At 40.4% G+C, this 27,943-nt stretch overlaps 1 protein-coding gene across 4 annotated transcripts in view; it reads left to right on the top strand.

Annotated features, from left to right (window-relative positions):
• Positions 1-27,943, top strand: part of PATJ (PATJ crumbs cell polarity complex component) — a 427,780-nt gene that overhangs the window by 145,814 nt on the left and 254,023 nt on the right. For all 4 annotated transcript variants that reach the window (XM_010370672.2, XM_030912915.1, XM_010370673.2 and 1 more), the window contains exons 22-25: positions 3,723-3,894; positions 18,818-18,889; positions 20,173-20,350; positions 27,173-27,283. In XM_010370672.2, the coding sequence (XP_010368974.1) occupies positions 3,723-3,894; positions 18,818-18,889; positions 20,173-20,350; positions 27,173-27,283 (533 nt within the window). The remainder of the gene's footprint in view (positions 1-3,722; positions 3,895-18,817; positions 18,890-20,172; positions 20,351-27,172; positions 27,284-27,943) is intronic.

Genomic DNA, 27,943 nt, shown 5'->3' with positions numbered 1-27,943 from the left:
TTCAAGACCACCCTGGCCAACATGACGAAACCCTGTCTCTACTAAAACTACAAAAATTAGCCGGGCATGATGGCACACACCTGTAATCTCAGCTACTCAGGTGGCTGAGGCAGGGGAATCGCTTGAACCTGGGAGGCGGAGGTTGCAATGAGCCAAGATTGCACCACTGCACTCCAGCCTGGGTGACCAAGCAAGACCTTGTCTTGAAAATAAAATAAAATAAAGTAAAATAAAATAAAATAAAATCTATCTACAAGGTACTGTGCCATGCATTGGAAAACCTAAGGCACTATTTGTTGTTCTCTATATTCTAGAATTACAGACAGAGAAAAGCATCGTGTTTGGAAGAGTTTAGCATACACGGCTCAGTGCAGAGTAAAGAATACATAAGGCAGGCAGCAGAGACATTCAGAAGAGTCCAGCTGTGGGGACCTTGTGTGCCGGGGAGGACCTTGAATTTGGCCTGTCTGCTCAGAAGCCTTATCCTGGGGCCTATGGGGGCAGCTTCACAGGATCCATGAACCACAGTAAAACTTTTTTTTTTTTTTTTTTGAAATGGAACCTTGCTTTGTTGCTACGGCTGGAAGTGCAGTGGTGTGATCTTGGCTCAATGCAACCTCCGCCTCCCAGGTTCAAGAGATTCTCATGCCTCAGCCACCTGAGTAGCTGAGATTACAGGTGTGTGCCACCACACCCAGCTGATTTTTATATTTTTAGTAGAGACAGGGTTTTGTCATGTTGGCCAGGCTGGTCTTAAACTCCTGACCTCAAGCGATCTTCCTGCCTTGGCCTCCCAGTGTTGGGATTACAGGCGTGAACCACTGTGCTGGCCGAAACAGTTTTTCATGCAATGTATTTCTTTGAACACTGTGTTCTTGGAAGAAAAAACATTTTAAAATATCACACATTATGTGATTAAAATATGACTTAAAGCTCAAACAAGGTCTCGCTTGGTCACCCAGGCTGGAGTGCAGTGCTGCAATCTTGACTCACTGCAACCTCTGCCTCCTGGGTTCAAGTGATTCTCCTGCCTCAGCTTCCCGAGTAGCTGGGATTACAGGTGTGTGCCACCACGCCTGGCTAATTTTTGTATTTTTAGAAGAGACGGGGTTTCGCCATGTTGTCCAGGCTGGTCTCGAACTCCTGACCTCAGGTAATCCACCTGCCTCAGCCTCCCAAAGTGCTGGGATTACAGGTGTGAGCTACTGCACCCAGCCCGATCTTTAGGCCCTCCATTTACCTTGTCTGATTAAGCACAATTATTTTAGCCTCCCCATTTATATCATTTGAATAAATGGCATTCCCAAATAACTGAAGGTGTTTAATCAGAAGTCTCAAAGCTCCTTTACGAGATGATCAAAGATACACTTGTTCTGTAGAATGGACCGTGGGATGCAGATAGATGGGACTTCCATTCTAATAATAACATGAGCTGTAGATTTCTTTGTTTTTCTACTTCAGAAAACAGTATACTCGTTATTTTTTAAACTTAAAAACTCACTGTTGGCTTATTAAGCAAATACTGTATTTACGTGTTCAGAAATATTTGCTAGGTGCTTTCTGTATAGGAGTGCTGCTCTGGGTCATGAGTGTGAAGCCGTGAACAAAATAAAGTCGGCCCTTGTGGAGCCCACGTTCTGGTGGGGGTAGACAATAACAAATTAATGTATAATATTATAGGGTTCATGAGGGAAAATAAAGCAGTAAAAAGAAATAGGGAATGTTTGAGGAGGAGGCCTATTTTATATGGAGTGGTCCGGCTGTTTTAGTAACAGTTGACTGACACGTGAGTAAAGTAAGCCAGCCCTGTGTGAAAACATTTGGGATATGGCTGAGAGAACAAAAATGCATAGTTTTGAGGAGGTTATATGCTTGGTGACAAAAAACAAGTGTGTTCCTGGAGGATAAATAAGATAATGCAGATAAACAAAAAGTAGAAATAAAAAATTGTCTGCAGAGGTAATCGCGATTTGGTTTATAATCTTCCAAATTTTTCCAGTTTGTGTGAAACACTACCTGTCTACCCTCATAACTGTGTCATCTCAGCTTTCTCCCTCAGCCCCAGATCTTCTGGGTTTCTTTTTCCTTTTGTTTTTGTTTTTGAAACAAGGTCTCACTCTGTTGCCCAGGCTGGAGTACAGTGGCGACATCGTTCCTCGCTGTGATCATCCTCTCGGACTTTAGTGATCCTCCTGCCTCAGCCTCCTGAGTAGCTGACATTACAGGCATGCTCCACCAAGCCTGGCTACTGGAGTTTCGCATGTTGCCCAAGCTGGTCTTGAATTCTTGGGCTCAAGGAGTCCACCTGCCTCAATTTCCCAGAATGCTGGGTTTATAGGCATGAGCACCTGGACCTGGCCAATATTCTGTTTGTAAACAATAAACCATTATAACACAGCTTAACTTCCTCTCCATAGATAACCATGGTGTTGAATCCTATATATTATACCTTATGCATTATCTTTTTATAGTGTGTGTGTGAGGATGTGTATAGACAATATATGTGGACATACCCACACACACATCTATATATGATAGTTATACTGTGCCTAGTATATATACATGTATCAACATTTGATCTATTGTGGTGAGACTAAAGAAGCTTTCTTTAGTTTATTTGGGCAAATGTAAGGAGAAAATACTAGCTTTTAATTTCTTAAATTAACATGATAATTATATAATATGCTACCAACAACTAGGAAAGAACATAAGAAGTAAAGTCCAAAAATGTTGTCCCAACCATGTTTCTCAAGCTTATTATGTGAACCTTTCTAAGTAGAAATCAAAATTAATTGTTAGGAAATTTGTTGTAAACATTTAAATAAATTATGGCAATCTGTACCCTTTACCTACTGGCAAAAAATTGGCAAATTTTCTTAACCTCAGTTTTCTTGTCTATAAAATATGGTTGATAGTGTCTTTTCTTTCTAACTCATAGTTTGATATGAGAATTAAATGAACAAGTATAGGCCAGGCGTGGTGGCTCACGCCTGTAATCTCAGCACTTCGGGAGGCTGAGGCGGGCGGATCACCTGAGGTCAGGAGTTCAAGACCAGCCTGGCCAACGTGACGAAACCCTGTCTCTACTAAAAATACAAACATTATTGTATTTTTGCATGCAACACCACACATATAGTCCCAGCTATGCAGGAGGCTGGGGCAGGGAGAATTGCATGAATCCGGACGCAGAGGTTGCAGTGAGCCAAGATTGCGCCACTGCACTCCAGCCTGGGCAACAGAGCGAGACTCCGTCTCTAAAGAGAAAACTAGTGTAAAAGAATTCTGAAATGTATAAACAAAGCCCTTTTAAAATTAGAAATGATTTTATTTGGTTTGTTATCCTGTGGAATTTTTTTTTTTTTTTTAAATCAGTGAAATGTCAGAGTTCTTATTGGGAAAGCTTAGGTTGATAAGAGAAAATCTGTAGTAAGATTAGATTTTTTAGTAATATCAATATTGCATAAAAGTCATTTTTTCAGTGAGGCCACTGAAAATTGTAACTGTCTTCTGCTGAACAATTCCTATATTCCTTCCTTCTTTATTTTTCACCATTGTACTTATCATCATCGGATATATTAAAGCCTTTATTTATTTACTTTAATATTTTCAGTCTCCTACCTGGAAGAGTCCCCTCCCATAGTAGGTGCCCATACCTAGTTGCTGAATGACTGAAGGAGAATGAGTGCCTTTTGTGTTCACTGTTATCTGGATTTGTTCTTCAGGCATGATCCCGGATGATCCCCAAGGTCCTAGCTTGCTCATTGACCTTCCTGTTGTGGCTCAAAGTAGGGAGCAAGAAGATTTGCCTTTATATCAACACCAAGCGACGCGAGTTATTTCCAAGGCCTCAGCATACACAGGAATGTTGTCTTCTAGATATGCCACTGATACATGGTATGATATCATTTTTCTTTGTTTTCACATTATAAAATAGTGGTTTTTCTTTTTTTTTTTTTTTTTTTGCTTAAAAAAATGCATGATTTTGGTAGAACATTTGGAAAATACAGAAAAATATTATGAATAAAATCCACTATATTTGACAATTACCATGAGAATTTCATATACTTAAAATTTTGCCGTATGTACAATTTTGTATCTTGCAGTTGTGCACAAAATGGATTACATAGAGTATTTGCTTAGAGAATGCGAGGTTAATTCAGACTTTAACAACTCAAGCAAATGCACTTGAGGACAAATTAAAAGAAGACCAATTTAAGAGTGAGGAAATGTACGGGAATCCCTTGACTCATTACATGTTGAGTGTAAGAGGGGGTAGTTGAGGATGACTTGTGTTTTTGGACTAGAAAACTAGATATGAGAAATTAGTGCTTCAATATAATATTATAGGAGCATGAACGGGTTGGAAGGGAAAATGATGAGTTCAGTTTGGAACATGTTGAGGGTTAAAGTAGCCATAGAACAACAAAGCTAAATGGAATCAATTAGATATGTGGGTCTGGGAATTAATGTTGAGGTGTGTCTGGACATGGGTAATTGGGAGCAAGATTAAGCGCAGGTGAAACTCTTCAATTTGAATGGTCATCAACACGAAGCTTAAACAATAAGGCAAGCATAGGGTCAAGATTGGCGTCCTGGAAGACGGCAATACTTAAGGCATGAACAGAGGAAGAAAGGGGTGAGCTGGAATGAACAAAAGGTAGGAGAAAATTAGTCAACTAGACATTGACACATTGACTTAGAAAGCAAAGGAAGAGAATATTGTAACAAATGGGTCCTCACAATCTATGTTCACATGTTAGTAAAGTCAATGTAGATAAGAAAGAGAAGTTTTCCTGGGGCTTGGCCATATGGATGCCCTTGGTAAGCATTGAGCATTGTTAGTAGAGTGAATTCAGAGATTAGTGTGTTGAGAATTGAACACAAGGTTAAAAATTGGATACAGAAAGAGCTGACTAGTGTTTTGAAAATCCTGGTCATGGGTTGGGATTGGTGGCTCATGCCTGTAATCCCAGCACTTTGGGAGGCCGAGGTGGGTGGATCACCTGAGGTCAGGAGTTCGAGACTAGCCTGGCCAACGTGGAAACCTTGTCTCTACTAAAAATACAAAAATTAGCTGGGCATGGTGGTGTGTGCCTGTAACCCCAGCTACTCTGGTGGCTGAGGCAGGAGAATCACTTGAACCTGGGAGGTGGAGGTTGCAGTGAGCTGAGATTGTTCCACTGCACTCCAGTCTGGGCGACAGAGCAAGACCCCATCTCAAAAAAAAAAAAAAAAAAAAAAAATTAGCCTGTTGTGATAGCATGCACCTGTAGTCCCAGCTACTAGGGAGGCTGAGGTGGGAGAATCATTTAAGGCTAGAAGGTTGAGGCGGCAGTGAGCTATAATTGTGCCACTGCACTCCAGCCTGGGTGACATAGCGAGACCCCGTCTCAAAAAAAAAAAAAAAAAAAGAATGCATGTTACTTAGATAACTAGACAGTATTAATGGATCAAGGCAAAGGGGAAAAAAATATATATATATAATATATATGACATACGACATTTATATTACATATTACTACATTCATATTACATGAAACTGAAGAGAATTTTCTTTGCTTGTGGAATATGCAGATGCCATAAAGGGGGTGATTAAATATAGTCTGTGGAGTGGTGGAGGGAGAAGAGGACATTGCACACTTGGAATCACCTTGGATAGTTTGATAGGAGGAAGCTCACCTGATCCACTGAGATAGGTGCCAGGAAGGAAAAGAAGGTCTGGTTGTAGGTACTTTTTGTAGCTTGGGAGCAGGAATCCAAAGAGATTCTCATCCAATGATGATGTTTGTTTGTTTCTCTCACTTAGGGAGAAGATTATTTACTACTAAGAGTGATGAAGCGCTAATAAAGTGGGCATTAAAAGGAGAGGTGTTGGAGCAGAGATTAGCTTTTGAAAGAGTGATAGGGGAGTAACCACCTAGTGGTAGGGAGTTTTGAAAAATGTTTACCCTCTTTTTCCAATGCCCCCGGGAGTGAGAGAATGAGCTTCACCCACTTGAGTGTGGTATACTTGGCAGAGAACCAGAGCTGTTGAAGAGGAGGTTCAGAGAACATTCAGTGAAGAGGTCAGGGCATGGATAGTTTGTTTGCAATTCTAGCAGATTTCATGCAGCGTGATGGATGATATACATGGCAGTTCTTGGGGTGCGGCGTGACAAAGGAAGCACATATGAAGGAAAACCTAGAAAGGTGTGGCATTGTGAGTAGGGAGATAAGAAGTGCACAAAGGAGTTGGAGCTTTCAGCAAAGCGTAACAGGGATGAGAGATAGGGTGGGCTTAATTGGCTTTAAATGTTTTTATTAAAACCTTAATCCAACTGTGATTTTTGTGTTGACATGGGAGATATCTTACATTTAGATGATGTGCATCTCTCTGTTCAGCAACCTGAAATTTTACCCGAAGTTTTAGGTAGAAACTTCATAAAAGTTGTTCTCTGTGCTTCTGCATAGCCCATATCTGAGTGGAAGGAAGTGATACAGAACTGCCCAACAGCTTTTCTACTCTGCAAATGCCAGGTTGGTGTACAGAGGGAGAGTGCTGCCGGGTCTGGTTTCCTCATGTGATATCCGGTGCAGCCTCTGGAGGAACACACAGTGATAAATAAGCAATGGATTTGTTTCCATAGGACAGATGCCTGGAAGTAGAAAAGTTAGAAACGTATTTTATGGCTTTTTATATAGTCAAAATTTTTTTCTTCTTTTCATTTTTGAGACAGGGTCTTACTCTGTTGCCCAGGCTGGAGTGTAGTGGCGCCATCTCAGCTCACTGCAACCTCTGCTTCCCAGGTTCACACCATCCTCCCACCTCAGCCTCCTGAGTAGCTGGGACTACAGGCATGTGCCACCAAGCATGGCTAATGTTTGTACTTTTTTTTTTTTTTTTTTTTGTAGAGATGGTATTTCGCCATGTTGGCCAGGCTGGTCTGAAACTCCTGGGCTTAAGCAATCTGCTTGTCTTGACCTCCCAAATTGTTCAGATTATTTTTCCATGAGACACCATTGTTTTTTAAATGTATCTTTTGCTTAGTGTGAATAGTTGAATCTGGCAGAAGAATGCAGACATGAGACTGCTTCTCTAAACTGTAGAACTGTAACTGTAGAATGTGAAGAATCAGAAAAGATCTAAGCAAACTTCTAAGTCCACCCCTCCTTCCGTGGATAGAAGAGGAAGTGGAGCATCAGTTGTTCTTACTAAATTTGACCCCGGCTTCAGAGAGGGAAGATATGCTTTGTTCTTATTCCGTTGCTTTTTCTTTTAAAGTGAGTATTTGACAAGCCGATTTCTTATGCAGGCACTGGCATTTAAGGACTCCAACCTAACCTTGTCTTAGGAGATTAGTCTTGCACTTGAAAGTTGTTTTTTAAGCTTGTTATTGGAGATTTAGGGTATATTTAAATCCCAGCAGGTTCCAGAAGAGTTCCTGTAAATCATATTCCTTCTTTTAATCTTTAAGGTATGCCCCATGGAGTTAGGTTCATAGGTGAATATTTATTGCCACTCAGGAGCCTGCCTGAGTAATGCATAGATTATTTTAGATGATAGTCTTTCAGATAATCAGGGTGTCATGAAGTGCTAAATGGTATTTTACAGTTTCTTCCTTGCATTAATTTTTGTGTACGACCCAGCAGAGTTGTGTGTCTGTGTGCCTGCACATGCATCCATGTGTGTGAGTGCCCCAAGGGTAAGTATCTAATGGTTGTGATGTTTTATCTACACTGCACTTTTGCACTAACTTCTCCTTACCTTAGGAGGCAGGACTGGTATTAAGAGTTCAGATGCCCCTTGAAAGTAGAGATCCCTAGAAAGGGGACTATGGGCAGGTAGGGTATAATTCTGTGGAAGGAATTCAGGTGCTCTGGTTCAGAGCACAGTAGTCCCTTCTTATCCTCAAGGGATATGTTCCAAGACCCCCACTGGGTGCCTGAAACCACAGACATTACCAAGCCCTATTTATGCTGTCTTTTTTGTACATACATACCTATGATGAAGTTTAATTTATAAATTACATATAGTAAGAGATTAACAACAATAACTAGTAATCAAATAGATCAGTACTGCAGCAGTTGATCTGATAACTGAGATGGCTACTGAGTGACTTCTGGGCAGGCAGCATATATAGCGTATGGATATGCTGGACAAAGATGATTCACATCCCAGGCTGGACAGCAAGATATTTCTTCATGCTACTCTGAATGGCATGCAATTTAAAACCTATGAATTGTTTATTTCTGAAATTTTCCATTTACGATTTTTGCCATTACTGTAGTTGATCACAGATAACTGATACCAAGGAAAGCAAAACTACAGAAAGCAAAGCCTCAGCTGAGTGGAGGGGACTACTATATCCTTCTTTGTTCCTAAGGTCACTTGAGATCGTGTTTTCAGACCTTGCCTGGTTTCAGTCTTTTTCTTCCTCATCTCTGTTATTTTTGGCTGTTTAAAGACCTATGGGTGCCCCTAGTGGGGACGTGGGTATTTCTCAGACAATAGGAGGTCTGTGGTATGGATATATTATGAGTGCTGTTCATATCTTTCTTCTGCTGTTTATACCTGTATGACCCTGAAAGGGTTTCCTTTGTATCTATCTTTTCTCACCTGTAAAGTAGGTAGTTCTGTAGACTGAATAAGTATTCATACAGGCCAGGGATGGTGGCTCACGCCTGTAATCCCAGCACTTCATGTGGCCGAGGTGGGAGAATCGCTTGAGGCCAGGAGTTCAAGACGAGCCTGGGCAACATAGTGAGAACCTGTCGCTACAAAAAAATAAAAAGTAAGCCCGGTATGTTGGTGCATGCCTGTAGTTCTAACTATTCTGGGGGCTTGGGTGGGAGGATCTCTTGAGCCCAGCAGTTCGAGGTTACAGGAAGCTATGATTACATCGCTGTACTCCAGCCTGGCAAACACAATGAGACCTGGTTGCTTTTTTTTTTTTTTTTTCGTTTTCTCTTCTTCTTTGAGACAAGTTCTTGTTTTGTCACCCAGTCTGTAGTGCAGTGGTGTGATCACAGCTCACTGCAGCCTTGACCTCCCAGGTTCAAGCAATCCTCCCACCTCAGCCTTCGAAGTAGCTGGGATCACAGGCACCTGCCACAATGACTGGCTAATTTTTTTATTTTCTGTAGAGACAAGATCTCACTTTGTTACCCAGGCTGGTCTAAACTCCTGGCCTCAAGCCATCCTTCCACTTGGCCTCCCAAAGTGCTGGGATTACAGGTGTGAGCCATAGCACCTGGCCTGTTATGTTTTTTAAAGTGTATGTAAAACATTTATACAATTTTATATGTCAGCTATAAGTCAATAAAGCTGGGAAAGGATGCATTTAACAGGCTTAATATAACAACCTTGCCAATAGTAAATGTTTAGTAGAAGGTTTGCCGTGATGTTGGTGGCAATGATAGGCTCATGGGCCCTGACGTATACCCAGGGTAGTATCCATTGTTGCTGGGTTTATTAAATTTGCCGTGATGTTGGTGGCAGTGACAATGATAGGCTCTTGGGCCCTGACGTATACCCAGGGTAGTATCCATTGTTGCTGGGTTTATTAAAACACTCAAGGAGGTTGTTGATTTAAAAAAAAATGTAATAGGATCAAATCACAGTAAAGCAATGTGTCAGAGGCTGATGTCTGGGAAGATGGTGAACTTTAGAAGAAAGACATATTTAAAATGGAAAAAAAAATCATGTTGTAGATGTAATAGGATGCAAATGAGTAGAAATGGCTTCAGGTATTAGATACTTTGTTAGGAATAGTGGGAGGAGAAATAGGAGGCTGAGTGTCATAGTTGGGGAAAAGATTAACTGGGTTAATGTGATATTTTAATTTCCCAACACGGTGCCTGGCATTTAGTGCCTTCTACATAAATGGCGAATATTTAATACGTTTACGTTTGAATTAAACTGCCAAAACTTACATGTAAATTCAGAACATCATGAGGAGATGGAGGAAAAGGGAGAGAATGAATATTTGCATTTTAGAGAGAAGGCTACTCTGGCGTGTGAGTTGGGAGAAAAAAGGGGGTGTTTGTGGGAGTTTATGGCCTCGAGCATGTGACACTTCCCGGTTCTTACAGTGCTGTTGCAGCGGTGGCCAACACTGCAGATGAAGGCGAATGTGAACAATTAGGACAAGAGGTACATAGAAATACTACGCTAATACCTTCGAAAATATAATTAGATATTTGATTGCTAATCCAGGCTCTACAGAAGACCAGAAGAGACGTAATGTTCTAGAAGCAACTTACCCTGTATGGCTTGAACTTCTGTTTCTTAAGGAAACTCTTAAACACAATTTTACATATTAATAAAACGCACACATTTTAAGGTACAGTCTACTAAGTTATTTATACATTCATGTTATATACACTCCAATGAAGATAAGGAACATTTCCATCACCCAGAAAGCCCTCCTACCCCTTTGTGTGTCTTGCACCAGGCATCCACTAATCTTATTTCTAACACTGTAAATTAGTTTTTCCTATTCTAGAACACATGTACATGTAGTCATACAGTAAGTACTTTTTTTTTTTTTTTTTTTTTTTTTTTTTTTTTTTTTTGAGACGGAGTCTCGCTCTGTCGCCCAGGCTGGAGTGCAGTGGCCGGATCTCAGCTCACTGCAAGCTCCGCCTCCCGGGTTTACGCCATTCTCCTGCCTCAGCCTCCCGAGTAGCTGGGACTACAGGCGCCCGCCACCTCGCCCGGCTAGTTTTTTGTATTTTTTTTTTAGTAGAGACGGGGTTTCACCGTGTTAGCCAGGATGGTCTCGATCTCCTGACCTCGTGATCCGCCCGTCTCGGCCTCCCAAAGTGAGTAAGTACTTTTTTTGTGTCTACCTTCTTTTACTCAGGACAATGTGTGAATGTTAATGTAAGGGAATGCCTAATTCTTTATATACTGCTGTCAGGTAATAATTTGCTCTGCAACTTCAAAATCATTGTGAAACATCTGTACAAATAACCCTACTAGTTTAGAAAACAGTAGTGCCCATTCTTTCTGGTTCCAGTTGCTCATATTCCCTGTGGTATATCATAGAATATTGCCATATAGAATGTGTATTTAAAGAGGAAAAAGAAATTGTGAGATTACTTAGTCACAATTGGAGCTCTCCCTGCTTCCATCATTTTTGGGTGCTGAGTTTACTTGACCTTCATACTGCTTAGTATGTAGAAATTTTATGTGAAAATAAGTACTACTAAAGAGGAAAGGTCACCCTGGCTGTCTGGAGTCATCAGATTTTATATGATGAACATTTTATTTGCAAAGAGTTTGTATATCGTGAAGAATATTAATATCCGCTTGTTTGTTCATGGGGTACTCTATCTCCACCCACCCCCCCAAATCTGTAAAGAATTATAACTTTAGGCATTTGTGATAAAGGCCTGAAACAAAACACATTGTTTCAATTGGATGGTTAATTCCTTTGGGGAAAAATTTGGTTATAAATCTGTGGTTGAATGTAAGAGGCAAAAGTTCAGTTCATTTTTAAGACTTTATTTCTTTAAAGCAGTTTTTGATTCACAGCAAAATTGAGAAGAAGGTGCAGAGAGGCGATATCCTGTATACCCCCTACCCCCACATGCATAGCCTCCCCTATTGTCAGTATAGCCCACCAGGGTGGAACGTTTGTTACAATTGATAACATTGGTAAACTGACACATCATCTTCACCCAGAGTCCATAGTTTAGATTAGATTTCACTCTTGGTGTTGTATGTTCTGTAGGTTTGGAAAGTTCTGTTATTTTAAGATTTGAGTTTCTAACTGATTGAGCTATTGATCATACTTAATCACAGTGCAAATTATAAAATTTGAGGTTAGAAATTCCTTGTTAAAATTTCAAATATGTTTCTGCAAATTTACATTTTAATATGTACAGTAAGAATATTTCACTTGCTCAGTTAAATTTTAATTTGGGTTAAAAGGTACCTGTGTTCATCAGTGTAAAGTGACTACATTAATTTGTTTAATTGCTCATCTCCTGTGACTGTACTTCTGAAACTACTCACACTATCTAGATAAGCTTTGACAAGTTTTATCTCTTGTTAGGTATGAACTAGTCTGAATAAAATGTGTGTATACAAAAACCTAGAAGAAAGGTAATATGCTCTGAGTTTCTTCCAACAGAGTAATCGTTTTGTGACATACTTTGTCAAAGAAATCTAAAATTGTTCATATTCTAGACAGAGTGGTTTCCCCCACCCCTTCTCCTAAGTTGTATATGAGAGTCAGCAGTTTAGGAAATGTTTAGTTTTTACTTTTTAAAATTAGGAAACAAATAGCCCATACTATTTGTTGGAGGTTGGTTTCCCTTCTATTTTAGGGTGCTTTTGTTTTGTTTTGTTTTCCCAATTAAAGAATTGTGGTGGCTCATGCCCATGATCCCAACACTTTGGGAGGCTGAGGCAGGAGGATTGCTTGAGTCCGGGTGTTTGAAACCAGTCTGGACAACATAATGAGACCCCATATGTACAAAGAGTAAAAAAATTAGCTGGGCATGGTAGTGCGTGCCTCTGGTCCCAGCCACCTGGTGAGGCTGCAGTGAGCTGTGATTGTGCCACTGCACTCCAGCCTGGGTAACAGAGTGAAACTCTGCTCAAAAAGCAAAACAAAACAAGAGAAAAAGCACACAAGAATTTAATGCCTACAATGATAACATAAAGATGTCATGGTGAAATGCTTGCCTTTTTTTTCCCCTTAATGCCTATATGATTTGGGGTACAGGAAAGTGGAAAATGGAGAGGAGGAAGGTTTGTATTGCTTTAGGTTTTGTTTTGAATCTTATTTCAATTAATATTTAACAAGAGGCCAGGCATGGTGGCTCAGGCCTGTAATCCCAGCACTTTGGGAGGCTGAGGTGGGCGGATCACCTGGGGTTGGGAGTTCAAGACCAGCCTGACCAACATGGAGAAATCCCATCTCTACTAAAAATACAAAATTAGCCAGACATGGTGGCACTTGCTTGTAATCACAGCTACTCAGGAGGCTGAGGCAGAAGAATAGCTTGAACCTGGGAGGTGGAGGTTGCAGTAAGCCAAGATTGCACCATTGCACTCCAGCCTGGGCAATAAGAGCAAAACTCTGTCTCAAAAAAAAAACAACAACAAAAAACAAACAAAAAACAAAAAAACCCCACAGAGAATTCTAAAATACAGCAGATCATGAAGATACTCCTTGCAGTAATGTCCGTTTTCTAAAAGACAAGATACAATCTGATATGGTTTGACTCTGTGTCTCTACCCAAATCTCATCTCAAATTGTAATCCCCGTGTGTCAGGGGAAGGACCTCGTGGGAGGTGATTGGATTATGGGGGTGGTTCCCCCAAGCTGTTCTCACAATAGTGAGGGAGTTCTCACAAGATCTGATGATGTAAAAGTGGCAGTTTCCCCTACGCTCTCTGTCTCTTTCCTGCCAACATGTAAGATGTGCCTTGCTTCCCCTTTGCCTTCCGCCATGATTGTAAGTTTCCTGAGGCCTCCCCAGCCGTGTGGAACTGTGAGTAAATTAAACCTCTTTTCTGTATAAATTACCCAATCTCAGGTAGTATCTTTATACAGTGTGATAATGGACTAATATAGAGAATCGGTCCCGGCAGAGTGGAGTACTGCTATAAAGATAACCTGAAAATGTAGAAGTGACTTTGGAACTGTCTAACAAGCAGAGGTTGGAACGATTTGGAGGGCTCAGAAGCAGACAGGAAGATGTGGGGAAGTTTGGAACTTCCTAGAGACTTGTTGAATACTTTTGACCAAAATGCTGATGGTGATATGGACAATGAAGTCCAGGCTGGGTTGGTCTCAGATGAAGATGAGGAATTTATTGGGAAGTGGAGCAAAGGTCACTCTTGCTATGCTTTAGCAAAAAGACTGGCAGCATTTTGCCCCTGCCTTAGAGATCTGTGGAACTTTGAACTTGAGAGAGATGATTTAGGGTATCTGGTGGAAGAAATTTCTAAGCAGCAAAGCATTGAAGAGGTGACCTGGCTTTTTCTGAAAGTATTCAATCATATGTGTTCACAAAGAGATGGTTTGAAATTGGAACTTATATTTAAAAAGGAAGCAGAGCATAAAGATGTAGAAAATTTGCAGCCTGACCATGTGGTAGAAAAGAAAAACCCATTTTCTGGGGAGGAATTCAATCTGGCTACAGAAATTTGCATAAGTAACAAGGAACTGAATGTTAATAGCCAAGACAATGGGGAAAATATCTCTAGGGCATGTCAGAGATCTTTGTGCAGCTCCTCCCACCACAGTCCCGGAGGCCTAGGAGTGAAAAATGGTTTCGTGGGCTAGGCCTAAGGCCCTGCTACTCTGTACAGCCTTGGTACTTTGTACCCTGCATTCCAGCTGCTCCAGCTCCAGCTGTGGCTAAAAGGGGCCAAGGTACAGCTCAGGCTCTTGCTTCAGAGGGTGCAAGCCCCAAGCCTTGGCGGCATCCATGTGGTGGTGGGCCTGAGGGTGCACAGAAGACAAGAGTTGAGCTTTTGGAGCCTTTGCCTACATTTCAGAGGATATATGAAAATGTCTGGATGTCCAGGCAGAAGTCAGCTCAGGGGCAGAACCCTCATGGAGAATCTCTACCAGGGTAATGCAGAGGAGAAATGTGGGGCTGAAGCCCCCAAATGGAGTCCCCATGGGGGCACTGCCTTGTGGAGCAGTGAGAAGAGGGCCATCATCTTCCAGACCCCAGAATGGTATCTCCACTAGCAGCTTGCACATGCAGCTGGAAAAGCTGCAGGCACTCACCTCCAGCTTGTGAAAGCAACCATGGGAGCTGTACCCTGCAGGGCCACAGGGGCAGAGCTGCCCAAGGCCTTGGGAACCCACCCCTTGCATCAGTGTTTCTTGGATGTGAGACATGGAGTCAAGGGAGATCATTTTGGAGCTTTAAGGTTTAATGACTATGACCAGGCGGTAGCTCACGCCTGTAATCCCAGGACTTTGGGAGGCTGAGACAGGCAAATCACCTGAGGTCAGAAGTTTGAAACCAGCCTGACCAACGTAGTGAAACCCTGTCTCTACTAAAAATACAAAAATTAGCCAGGTGTGGTGGTGCACACCTGAAAGCCTAGCTACTTGGGAGGCTGAGTCAGGAGAATTGCTTGAACTGGGAGGTAGAGGTTGCAGTGAGCCAAGATTGTGCCACTGCACTCCGTCCTGGGCGACAGAGGAAGACTCCATCTCAAAAAAAAAAAAAAAAAAAAAATTAATGACTACCCCACTAGGTTTTGGACATACATGGCGGGCTGTGGCCCCTTTGTTTTGGCCAATTTCTCCCATTTGGAGAACATTAAGAATGAAAACATTTACCCAATGCCTGTACCCCCATTGTATCTTGGGAATAACTAACCTGTTTTGATTTAACAGGTTTCTAGGTGGAAAGGACTTGGCTTGTCTGAGATGAGACTTTGGACTTGGACTTTTGGGTTAATGCTTAAAGGAATTAAGACTTTAGGAGACTGTTGGGAAGGCATGATTGCTTTTGAAATGTGAAAAGGACATGAGAGTTGGAAGGGGCCAAGGTGGAATGTTATGGTTTGGCTCCGTGTACCCACCCAAATTTCAATTCAAATCGTATTTCCCATGTGTCAGGTGAGGGACCTGGTGGGAGGTGATTGGATCATGGGTGAAGTTTTCACATGTTGTTCTCGTGAGAGTGAGGGAGTTCTCATGAGATCTAATGATTTAAAAGTGGCAGTTTCCCCTGTGCACTCAGTCTCCTGCTGCCATGTATACCTTCCTTCCCCTTACCTTCTGCTATGGTTGTAAGTTTCCTGAAGCTTCCCCAGCCATGTGAAGCTGTTAGTCAATTAAACCTCATTTCTTTTTAAATTACGCAGTCTCAGGTAGTATCTTCATAGCAGTGTGAAAATGGACTAATACACAATCTAAGTGCATCATATATTGAGATAGCAGATCAATTACATCAATACAATAGCCTATTAAGGTACTAGTAAATAAAAAATGATGAAGATTATGATACTGTGTGGGTAGATTTTTGTTATAAGTTCAAGTGAAAAAAATTATAGAGGAAATGAATATTGGTTGAGCCTCAGTTAATATCTAATTTAATCCTTGTTATTATTACCTAAGATCATCAAAATAGGACTATGATTGGTGCTATGATTACAGTTGTCTAATGATAATCTATTTGCAAAGGACAAGGATGTGATAGGTTAAAGTGAAAACAGTTTACTTGAATTGGTGGAACTGTGGGTGTATCATTGAGGGATTACAGTTACATACTCATAAACAGAAACACCATTTAGTGTGACTTAACCAAATAAAGTCAAGTTTTTTTCGTGTGAAAAGTCCTGAAGAAGGTGGTCTTAGGATGGTGTGGTGTGTTGTCATCAGGGTCTTAAATACCTTCGTCCTTTCTGCTCTGCTGCCCTTAATGTAGGACCTTACTCCTCATTGTTTCTGTATTATTTGAAGATGAATGTTTTACCACCAATATCACTTGTGAATTCTAGGCAAGAAGAAGGGGAGGGCACAGAGCAAAAGGCTCCTGTCAGCTGATTCTCCTTCCTTTTAATGAGTTTTCCTGGAAGTCTCATCTAGGTACTTTTGGTTCCATATCACTGATCAGCAGTGTGGCACACAGTTCCCATTAGCTGAAAGAAAGTCCAGAAAATGTATTTTTTTCAAACCTGGGCATAGTGCCACCTAGAATAGAAGAGGGGTTATGTATTTATGGAAGAAGGGTAGAAAAAGACATTAGAAAGTAACCAGCAAGTGTCTGCCAAGTTGTTTTCCCCTGAATGCTGTGATGCTTTTAATCATAAAAATTAGACTGGCTAAGGTAAGAAAGACATCTGGTAGTGGGCGAGATGTAACAATCCTAATTTCTTAACTGATACTTGGCTTGTCTAGATCCTTTCAGCCTTCTCCTTTTCACATGGCCTTACAATGGTTTTATCCTAGATACTAAGTCTGTAGAGGGCCAAGAAGGTGGAGTTTTGCTGCATTTTATAGGACTTACTTGAAAGTTCAGAGAAAAATGGGAATATTGAAACTTAGGGCTAAAACAGATTTGGATACATGAGGAAAGGTTGTGAGGTTGTATAGTATGCTTAAGCTTTCACTGAGCTTCAGTTCCTCCTGTGTAAAATATAATGTGATCTGCTGTGCTTACTTTATAGGTTAGAGGGATTTTTGTTTTTGAGACAGGGTCTTGCTCTGTTGCCCAGGCTGGAGAATAGTGGTGTGATTATAGCTCACTACAGCTTTGAACTCCTGATCTCAAATGATCCTCCTGCCCCAGCCTCCCCAGTCAGTAGCTGGTACTACAGGTGTGCCACCATGCCCAGCTAATTTTTTTTTTTTTTTTTTTTTTAGAGATGGGGTCTCACTGTGTTGTCCATGTTGGTCTTGAACTCCTGGGCTCAAGTGGTCTTCCTGCCTTAACCTCCCAAAGCCCTGGGATTACAACCATGAGCCACCACACCTGGCGAAGGGTTTTTATGAAAATGAAGTGGAAGAGATAGCACCTAGATTTTTGTGTAGAGTAATACAGTTTACAACATAAGACTGATTTCATTTAGTGGTCCAAAGCCACACACCTATTTCATGGTATAAGTTAGACTTGAGCTTAGGACTCCTGATTTCTCTTCCAGATAATATACTGCACTGCGTATTCACTATTGCATTAATCTTATAACTCAATACTGTAACTCAGCATTTTACGTTATCCAGTTCAGCAGTTCTTTTTTTTATTTTGAAACAGGGTCTTGCATTGTCACCTAGGCTGAAGTGCAGTGGCACAAACATGACTCACTGCAGTCTTGACCTTCCAGGCTCAAGCAATCTTCCAGCCTCAGCCTCCCAAGTAGCTAGGACTACAGGCATGTGCCACCATGCACAGCTGATTTTTTTGTAGAGACCGGGTTTCACCATGTTCAGTTCAGTAGTTCTATACTAACTTAACTTGCTGGATGAAAAGTGGTGGTAGGTGGGAAGCAGTGAGGATCGTTTTAGATAATATAAGTAACTGAAAAGTTCCCTATAAGTATGCAAAATATTTATGGGATACAAATGACAGGAGAAATATTTAGGGCTAGAAAGACGGATCATATTGACCTGTTCATGTTGATTTATACTTGATACATATGATATTTGTCGATTTCTGTGTTTTAGCTGGTCAAACAATACCAAGTTTTAAGGAATACATTTTATAACATTTTACATATTGATAGAGAAACAAATTTGAAATTGCACAAATCAAACACAAACTTAGCATCTAGAGTGTCACCAATAAAAGTGTTTATAATAATTCTGTGATTTTCCTTTTTTTTTTTTTTTTTTTTTTTTTTTTTTTGAGACGGAGTCTCGCTCTGTCACCCAGGCTGAGGCTGGAGTGCAGTGGCCGGATCTCAGCTCACTGCAAGCTCCGCCTCCCAGGTTCACGCCATTCTCCTGCCTCAGCCTCCTGGGTAGCTGGGACTACAGGCGCCACCACCTCGCCCGGCTAGTTTTTTGTAGTTTTTAGTAGAGACGGGGTTTCACCATGTTAGCCAGGATGGTCTCGATCTCCTGACCTCGTGATCCGCCCGTCTCGGCCTCCCAAAGTGCTGGGATTACAGGCTTGAGCCACCGCGCCCGGCCAATTCTGTGATTTTCTAATGCTGGGTGGGGATTAGTTGAGTTGAATGTTAAAGCAATATATTTTTGCTTTACATATTTATTGATGTAAATATTTTAAAAACGTAAAAATTGAGAATCATTTAACTACCTATAGATTTTACAATTTCAAAACTTTCCAAGGACCTTAATAATGAATGTGCCTTAAAATTGTGTGTATTTTTTTCTTCCTCCCTCTGTAGTGAGTTACCTGAGAGAGAAGAGGGCGAAGGAGAAGAAACTCCAAATTTTAGCCACTGGGGTCCACCGAGAATGTATGTGAATGACATTATTGGCTTTCTCAGTAGGAGCACAACCAGTTGCTCTTTTCTTTAACTTAACATCATTTAGTCCTACTCTAATGATTGAAAAATTGCGATAATTCACCTGTAAGCTGGTCTGCATTTTAGTTTCATTTTATCTTATCTAGAGATTTTTAGCTGAACGAAATGACTATAATATTAGGAACATCTTTGATACTCTTTCAGAGAAAGCAACGTAGAAATGTCCATCTAACAAGTATAGTTTATCGCCATGTCATTAAGCAAGTTGGGTAAAGCTGTCTTGAATGCAGTAAAGCTTTCTTTTTTGGTAAACAACAATAACAGTAGTTGAGGCTTCTAGTATATATCAGTTTATCTCTACCTTCCTTCCCTGGTGTAGAGTCCATGTTTGTGCTAACAGAATGTATGGAAAACCCATTTTCCCTTGGATGTGGGGGAAGTTTTAAGTACTCACCAGTTGCTGTAATTTTAAGTCCTCACCAGAGCTGCACTTTAAGATGATGAAAGTCTCCCTTTAGCTGCCCTCTCTATTCCATATCTATTAATAATTCCACCACCTCCACCCAAACTGGTTCTTTTCTTGTAATTGAAATCTGAATTTGTCTTAAAACATTTAAGAGTTGTTTTCTGAGTTATGTTTTTAATGAGTTAATTATTGGCTGCAGTGCAAAACCTATAATATTTTGAGGGAGGCAGTTTTCATTTCATACTTTCTTTTAAATAATGACATGGAGGTAGGAAGAAAACAAAACATTGTGACCTTAGGAGGAGGTAAAATCTGTCCTCTGATTAAAGAACCACAGACTGGGAAAAGCAACTTGGACAATGAGCCACTCAGTGTCAAATTGATTTTATTCTGAAAGTCTGTACTTTTTGCCGAAATGACATATGTAGCTTTCTTGATTTTTGTCTTGCCCATTTGTTATTTCTTCAGTCCTTTCTTTGCTTATGTTACGGATATAAATGAAAAGGACTAATCACAGAAAATATATTATGATAGGAGATGGGAACATTAGGGCTTAGCTAAATCTTCACTGAATATTTAGAGTTACATTTATTGTTCTAGAAATCTATGCTTTTCAGAACTGAAGCTTTCACTTGTTATGAATTATTGATAACATTGGAACTAGGTATAATTTGTGTAACATTTGTAAAAATATATTTCAAAAATTTATATAAAATATGAATCACAAGGATATAATACAAATGGAATACTTACAGTCTAACAGATTAAACTTGTTAATGAGTGAGTTTTGTTTTTTTCCTTTATATAGTGTTGAGATTTTTAGAGAACCCAATGTGTCTCTTGGGATCAGTATTGTTGGTGGACAAACTGTTATAAAACGTCTAAAGAATGGAGAGGAACTTAAAGGTATATTCATCAAACAAGTTTTAGAAGACAGTCCAGCAGGGAAAACAAACGCACTTAAAACTGGAGATAAAATACTTGAGGTAAATGATGTTAAAGTACTGTTTTTATTGGAAACATACTGTAAGACAGTGAAATAATCATTTAGCTCGAAGACCTTTCTTTATGTGTTGGGGACCGTGTATGTCCAGTCGGTGTGCTCTATTTGTATGCCTTAGTTTGTACGTTGTATGCACAATTTATGAGTTTCTCAAGTGAGTGGGGGCGGGGATAAACAAATAAAATGATAAAAGAAAAACTTCAGCTGATTGCAAAGAACACTTTAACTAACAAAGGGCTCTATATAGAACAGGGCAGATGGTAGGCATTATGCTTCTCCCACATTCTTTAACAAGCTATAAATTTTTTTCTTGAAGCTCTAAATTTTATAATTGTGTGTTAGTAGGATATCTATGCTTGTTTAGAGAAAGAAATTGACCCTGGAAGGTTGAAGACTCTATTGAGGGGGGAGGATCCATGATTTGCACCTGATAAGCTTTGTGGGAGCTAAGTTTTAAAGGCACATCAGGCCGAGCATGGTGACTCATGCCTATAATTCTAGCACTTTGGGAGGCCGAGGCGGGCACATCACTTGAGGTCAGGAGTTTGAGAGCAGCTTGGCCAACATGGTGAAACCCCATCTACTAAAAATACAAAAATTAGCCGGGCGTAGTGGCACATGCCTATATTCCCAGCTACTCAGGAGGCTGAGACAGGAGAATCGCTGGAACGCTGGAGGTGGAGGCTGCAGTGAGCCGAGATTGGACTGCCCTCTAGCCTGGGTGACAGAGTGACACTCTTGTCTCAAAGCAGGAAAAAAAAAAGGCACATGAAACCACTGAGAATGCCCTGAGGTGTGAATGTGATACATTTCTTTGCATTGGGTTAATTGGGTGACACCATGGTGGGTACCTCTAATCCCATAATCTGCTTGTTCTTGATTCGTTCTTTATGATGCTAACCATCAATCATGGTGTTTCACCTCTGATAGAATACAAAGAGCCCTGGATATCATGGGTTGGAGTCAGAGTCTATCCTTTTTATTTTCTATGTGTTTTTGGACAAATCATTAGACCTACTTATTTTGTTTTCAGATAAAATGGAAATGAGAATTCAAAATCGATAGCATTATTGTGAGGATTAAATTAAAGAACTACATAAAAGCTGCTCTGTATATACAAATGTTGAGTTATATTTGTGCTGTGCAATGTTTAAAACAATTTTCAAATATACTACTAATATGGCAATGAAGAAAATGACCAAAAGTCCCTTCCCTTCTGGTGTTTACATGATAGTGGGAATGGGGGAATAGACAATAAAATAAATAGGTATATGTAGAATGTCAGATTGTGATAAGTAGCTAGGGAACAGAATAAAGCAGGGGAGGAGGATAAGGAGCATCGGGTTCAGGGGGATGGTGAAAGCAACAGTCGCAATTTTAATAGCTTTGTTATGGAAGATGATATTGGGACAAATATAGGAAATGAGAGAGTCAGCCATATGGATATGTGGAGAAAGAAAAACATACAAAAGCTCCGAGGTAGGAGCTTGCCTGGATGTGTTCAAGGAGCAGCAGGAAGTCCAGCAATGATAGCATAGCGTGAACAAGCCAGAAGGGGTAAGAGAAAAAGGCTGAGGAGTGATGGGAAGCCACATCATATGGAGCCTGAAAGCTCTGGAAGGTCTTCTGCTCTGAATGCAGTGGAGAGTCACTGGAGAATTATGAACAGGTAAGTGTTGTTTCAAGGGAGTATTCTGGCTTTGGGGGCAGGGATGGAAGCAGGGGCCTCAGCCAGAAGGCTGTTGCAGTAACTTAGGAGAGAAAGAATGGCGACCTGGACCAGGAGGAGGGCAGTCAGGTTGTAGCATATTTTGCAGGTGAATAACAGGACTTACTAACAGAATGGATGCGAATAAAGTGGCAAAGATAATTGAAAAGCTTTTCAGCTTGAGGAATCGAAGATGGAATTTCCATTGGCTGAGATGGGGAAGACTGTGGGAGGAACAGATTTGGGGAGACACGTTTTAGACATGTTAGGCTAAGATGCCTATTTGACATCCATATAGTGATAGTCAGTTAGATAAACAAATAAGGAGTCCCGTATTCTTACTAATTTTTTTGGTCTTTTTTCTCAGTTTCAGTTAGAGTTTGTCTCCCACTGTGATTATGGATTTGTTTGCTATTCTTTGTAATTCTGTTGGTTTTGCTGTATGTATTTAGTGGATTTGTTGTTGGTGATTTGCTTTTGACATTATGTAGTTTTCCTCTTTATTCCTTTTAGTTACTTTTTGCCTTAAATTCTATTTTATTAATATTGGTAACCTTGTTTTATTTTAGTTATTAATTTACATGGTACTTTACTTTTTTTTTGAAATGGAGTCTCTCTCTGTCACCCAGGCTGGAGTGCAGTGGCACTATCTCGGCTCACTGCAACCTCCATCTCCCAGGTTCAAGCAATTCTCCTGCCTCAGCCTCCTGAGTAGCTGGGATTACAGGTGCCCATCACCTTACCTGGCTAATTTTTGTATGTTTTGGTAGAGATGGGGTTTTGCCATGTTGTTCAGGCTGATCTCGAACTCCTGACCTCAGGTGATCTGCCCACCTCAGCCTCCCAAAGCGCTGGGATTACAGGCATGAGCAACATGTAACTAAATTTTATTTTTTAAATCTAATCATCTAGAAAATAAGTGAGATGAATTCACTTTTACTTTGATTACTGATCTATTATAATTTAATTTTTAAATATTTATTTTTGTATTATATTTTTCTTAATGTATTTTGAAATCATCATAAATTCATAGGAAATTGCATAGAAGTATATGGGGAAGTCCCATGTACCCTTCACTCAGTCACCTCCAATTTTAATATCTTATACAACTATACTATAATAGCAACACAAAGAAAATGACATTGACTCATTCTGTAGTTTATTCAGATTTCACCAGTTATGCATGCATTAATTTGTGTGTGTGTTTGTAGCTCTATACAGTTTTTTCACATGTAAAACCTTGCATATCACCACGACAATTGAGAAACTCAACTGTGTCATCACCACAGAACTCCCTTGCATTACCCTTCTGTATTAGTCCATTCTCAACTGCTATGAAGAAATACCCGAGAGTGGATAATTTATGAAAGAGGTTAAATTGACTGACAGTTCCACATTGCTGGGGAGGCCTCAGGAAACTTATAATCATGGTGGAAAGAAAAGCAGGCACCTTCTTCACTTTCGATTGCCTCTTCCCTGTCTCTCCCATCCCTAACTTCTGACAGCCAGTTTTCTGTTTCTTGATGTCTATAAATATGTTATTTCACTATTATCTCATAAATGCAATTATGCATTATTGTTTTTTTGAGATCGCCTTTTTTTACTTAGCATAATCTCCTTGAGGTTCTTTCCATTTGTTGTGCACATTAATAGTTCATTCCTATGGCTGGGTGAGGTGGCTCACCCTTGTAATCCCAGCACTTTGGGAGGTGGAGGCAAAAGAATGGATTGAGTCCAGGAGTTCAAGATTTGCTTGGGCAACATAGTGAGACCATCTCTCTACAAAAAAACTACCACTTTCTTCCTTTTCGTTGAGTAGTTGTCTTTGGACAGGCTGCCAAAATACCATAAACATAGAAATTCCATTATAGTTTTGAAGGCTGGGAACTCCAAGATCAAGGCATTGGCAGATTCATTGTCTGGTGAGGACCTGTTTTTTGTGGGGCCGGAGATTGTGCCTTCTCACTGTGTCCTCACATAGTAGAAGGGATGAGCTAGCTATCTTGGGTCTCTTTTATAAGGCCACTAATCCCATTCTTGAGGGCAGAGCCCTCATGACCTAATCACTTTGTAAAGGCCCTACCTACCTCCTAATACCTTCACCTTAGAGGTTGAGATTTCAAGATACGAATTGCAAAGGACACATAAATTCCAACCATAGCAGTGGCATTTCATAATATGGATGTACCAATTTGTTTAATCATTCACCCACTGAAAGACACTTGGGTAGTTTTTAATTATTCACTATTACAAATAAATCTGCTGTAAATATTAGTGTACAAATTCCTGAGTGAAAGTAAGTCTACATTTCTCTAGGGTAAATACCCAAGGGTGCAATTACTGAGTTTTATGGTAATTTTACTTTTGGTTTTGAAAAGAATTGTCAAATTCTTTTCCAGAGTGACTGGCTATACCGTTTTACATTCACACCAGCAGTGTTTAAGTTTCTCCATATTCTTACCAACCTTTTCCCTTTACTCTCACACTCAGAACACTAGATGTGACCAGATGTGTAGGAGTTTCCCCCATACACTAAGTAGTTCTCCAGTGGACACCAACTGGATATCTTATCATTCTGTTCAATTCCAATACTATATATCTGGAGATAGTGTCAGATCCCCAGCGGACACCATCTGTCTTATAATTTAATTCAATTCCGATACTGTGTACTTGGATATAGCATCAGATCATACAGTTGAGGGCTTGGTCCCACAAGATTGCCCCCATGTCAGAGGCCAATCTTAGTAGGTTGTCACCTATACTTCTGACCAGCTGGCTACAAACCAGAATTCCCACATCCCTCCCCTTGGATTTTGTTAATTTACTAGGGCAGCTCAGAGAAACACTTACTTACATTTACCAGTTATACAAAGGTTACAGATGGACAGCCAGATGAAGAGATGCATAGGGCAAAGCGTGAGGAGGAGGGCACAGAGCATCCACACTCTGGGTGTACCACCTGCCACCCTTCCAGCATGTCGACATGTTCAACAACCCAGAAGCTCATCAAATCTTGTTGTTCAAGGGTTTTTACAGAGCTTCATCTCTAGCCCCGACCCTCACTTCTTGGAGATCGTGGGGGGAGTGCAGGGATTCTCCAATCCTTTGGTCTTTCTGTGACTGGCCCCATCCCAAGGATATCCGGGGGATCTACCCTAAGCCACCTCAGTAGCATGAACTCAGATGTGAAAGGGGCTATTAATGCATAACAAAAGACACTCCTACCACTCAGGAAATTCCAAGGGTATTCTGTGACAAGAACAAGGACATTTCGTATTATACCACAGGCACACACATCTGTGTCCTCAGCTTCTCATGTGCTCACTTTCTCCTCAGCCTACTCAAGTTCAGTGGTTGGTGGCTCCAACCCCTCCCTTACATGTGCTTCCTACTCTTGATCCTCTTTCCTTTCACTGAACTTGTCTGGGAGAACCCACTAGTTAAGTGCAGCTCTGCTTATTCTAGGTCTCTAGCATGGCTGGAAAAATAACCAGCCATGGTATCTGGTCTCAACTAGAAGCTCATGAGCACCCCCTTAAGCGGGTCTTTAGTTTTGCCCTGCTGTCCTGTAATTTTCTCTTAGCTGGTTCAGTCTCCAGTTTTTATAAGTGATATGATTTGGCTGTGTCCTCACCCAAATCTCATCTTGAATTGTAGTTACCAAAATCCCCACATGTCATGGGAGGGACCCAGTGGGAGGTAATTGAATCATGGGGGTGGTTACCCTGATTCTGCTGTTCTTGTGATGGTGAGTGAGTTCTTACAAGATCTGATGATTTTATAAGGAACTTTTCCCCCTTTTCTCGGCACTTCCCCTTCCTGCCACGTGTTTGCTTCCCCTTCCACTATGATTGTAAGTTTCCTGAAGCCTCCCCAGCCCTACAGAACCATGAGATAATTAAACCTCTTTCCTTTATAAATTACCTAGTGTTAGGCAGTTCTTTATAGCAGTGTGAGAACAAACTAATACGACAGGTAACTGTGCCAAACTCCTTATGCCTCTTACCTCAGTCTTGCTCTCAGTTTAAGGTCCTAGTTTCGGGTTTCATTGAGAAAATAGAGGCAGTTAGAGGGAATTTCCCCTGCTTCCAGTGCTCACCAAATCTTTTTTCTAATTGCCTCTGTAACAGCAAAGGAACTACATTTGTGCTTCTATCCAAAGCCAATCTCTCTAACTTGTACGGTAGAAATCATTTCCTCTTGACTATCCAAGGATATTGTCCTTACAGTTGTCATGTCTCTCCTTTATCATCCATTTTTTTCTCTACACTGTATCATTATTGCTGTAATATCTCCTCCTGTCTTAAAAACATCCCACATCCCTTTCCACCCACATTCCTGTTTCCTCAGTCCTCTAATAGCAAAGCAGTCTTCACAAATTGTTAGTATCCATTGAGACCATAGACCATCCCAGCATTTACCAAGGGTCTGTTACATTATAGATTTGAAAACTTAGTTCTATTAAACATGTTTTGGAAATACAGAGTGCTCTTGGACATTTATGGGCATGTTAGCAAGTTACATTCTCTGAAATTTCTATAATAAGGAACTGTTTACACTTACTCAAATTTATTGAACACATAAATAGTTTTAGTAAAAGAACTTGTGGATGTTTTTTGGTACTTCTTTTTAAACATAATTTGAGAAATGTTCAACTACTCAATTGTGATAACAGGCGATTTGCTTAAAATATTATGCCTCTCAGCTTAATGGAGAGATGATAAAAGTCCATAGATATTCCCAGCCTCCTTTATCCCACTCGGAATTATGTACTGTGCTCCTGGCAGAGGTGGCAGACATCTTAGGGTTCTGTTACTGACTGAACTACCTGTTTTGGATAATTATATTTAACCAGGGCTGTTTTTATTAATATATTTGACTTACCTACTTTTCTAAAGGGGAAATGTTACTTTCCTTAAACATATTCTCCTAAAATAGCCAAGCTTTTTATGGGCCAACCTTATTTTTTTCTGACTATGGTCTAACTCCTTAGACTCTGGTGGTTCTCATAACTAGGTAATACACATGAACTTTGAATTAACCTATCTGCAATATCTAATGCTGGTCTAATTGAAATAAGTTGCTCCTGTGTTTCAGGTGTCTGGAGTAGATTTGCAGAATGCCTCACACAGCGAAGCAGTTGAGGCCATTAAGAATGCAGGAAACCCTGTGGTGTTCGTTGTTCAGAGCTTGTCATCCACTCCACGAGTAAGTTTTAGTTCATATTTTCAAAAAGTTTAACAATACTCTGTATACCTGCAGACCAAGCTGTGCCCTCTAAATATTTTCCACATATTTTCATTGTAGTTCCCAAGCTATAGTTAAAGTATGAGCTTCATAAAAATTTATTTATGAAGTTCCCTTTTTTCCCCTCCAGTTTTGATCTTCTGGTCAAATTGGAGTCATTACAGTGTGCATTGGTTTAAGTTACTGCTCCTGGAATCAAACAGACCTGTTTTCAATTTCTTGATTCCTTATTTACCTGCTTTGCTAACTTGGAGGCAAGTTACTTTTCTGAGCAAGTTACTTTGTTTATGAAATAGTTTGAACAGAGGGTCAGGTGTAAAAACATTGTAGAGATACTATCACATGTTGTGTATATTTATTAAAGGATGTAAAAATAAAAACATGTTGACATGTTTTACTGTTGTTTGTTCTAATGTTAGAGATTCCAAATGTAAAAATAGCAATATTTAATCATAAAATTTTTCTTTTTCTTCTTTTTTTTGAGATAGAGTCTTGCTCTGTTGCCCAGTCTGGAGTGCAATGGCACGATCTCAGCTCACTGCAACCTCTGCCTCCCAGGTTCAAGTGATTCTTGTGCTTTAGCCTCCCAAATAGCTGGGATTGCAAGCATGTGCCACTATG

The sequence above is a fragment of the Rhinopithecus roxellana genome, chromosome 12 (assembly GCF_007565055.1).
Source record: "Rhinopithecus roxellana isolate Shanxi Qingling chromosome 12, ASM756505v1, whole genome shotgun sequence".
Classification (NCBI taxonomy): Eukaryota; Metazoa; Chordata; class Mammalia; order Primates; family Cercopithecidae; genus Rhinopithecus; species Rhinopithecus roxellana.
Note: the sequence above shows the minus strand (reverse complement) of the source record. Positions and strands in the feature narration are given on the sequence as shown.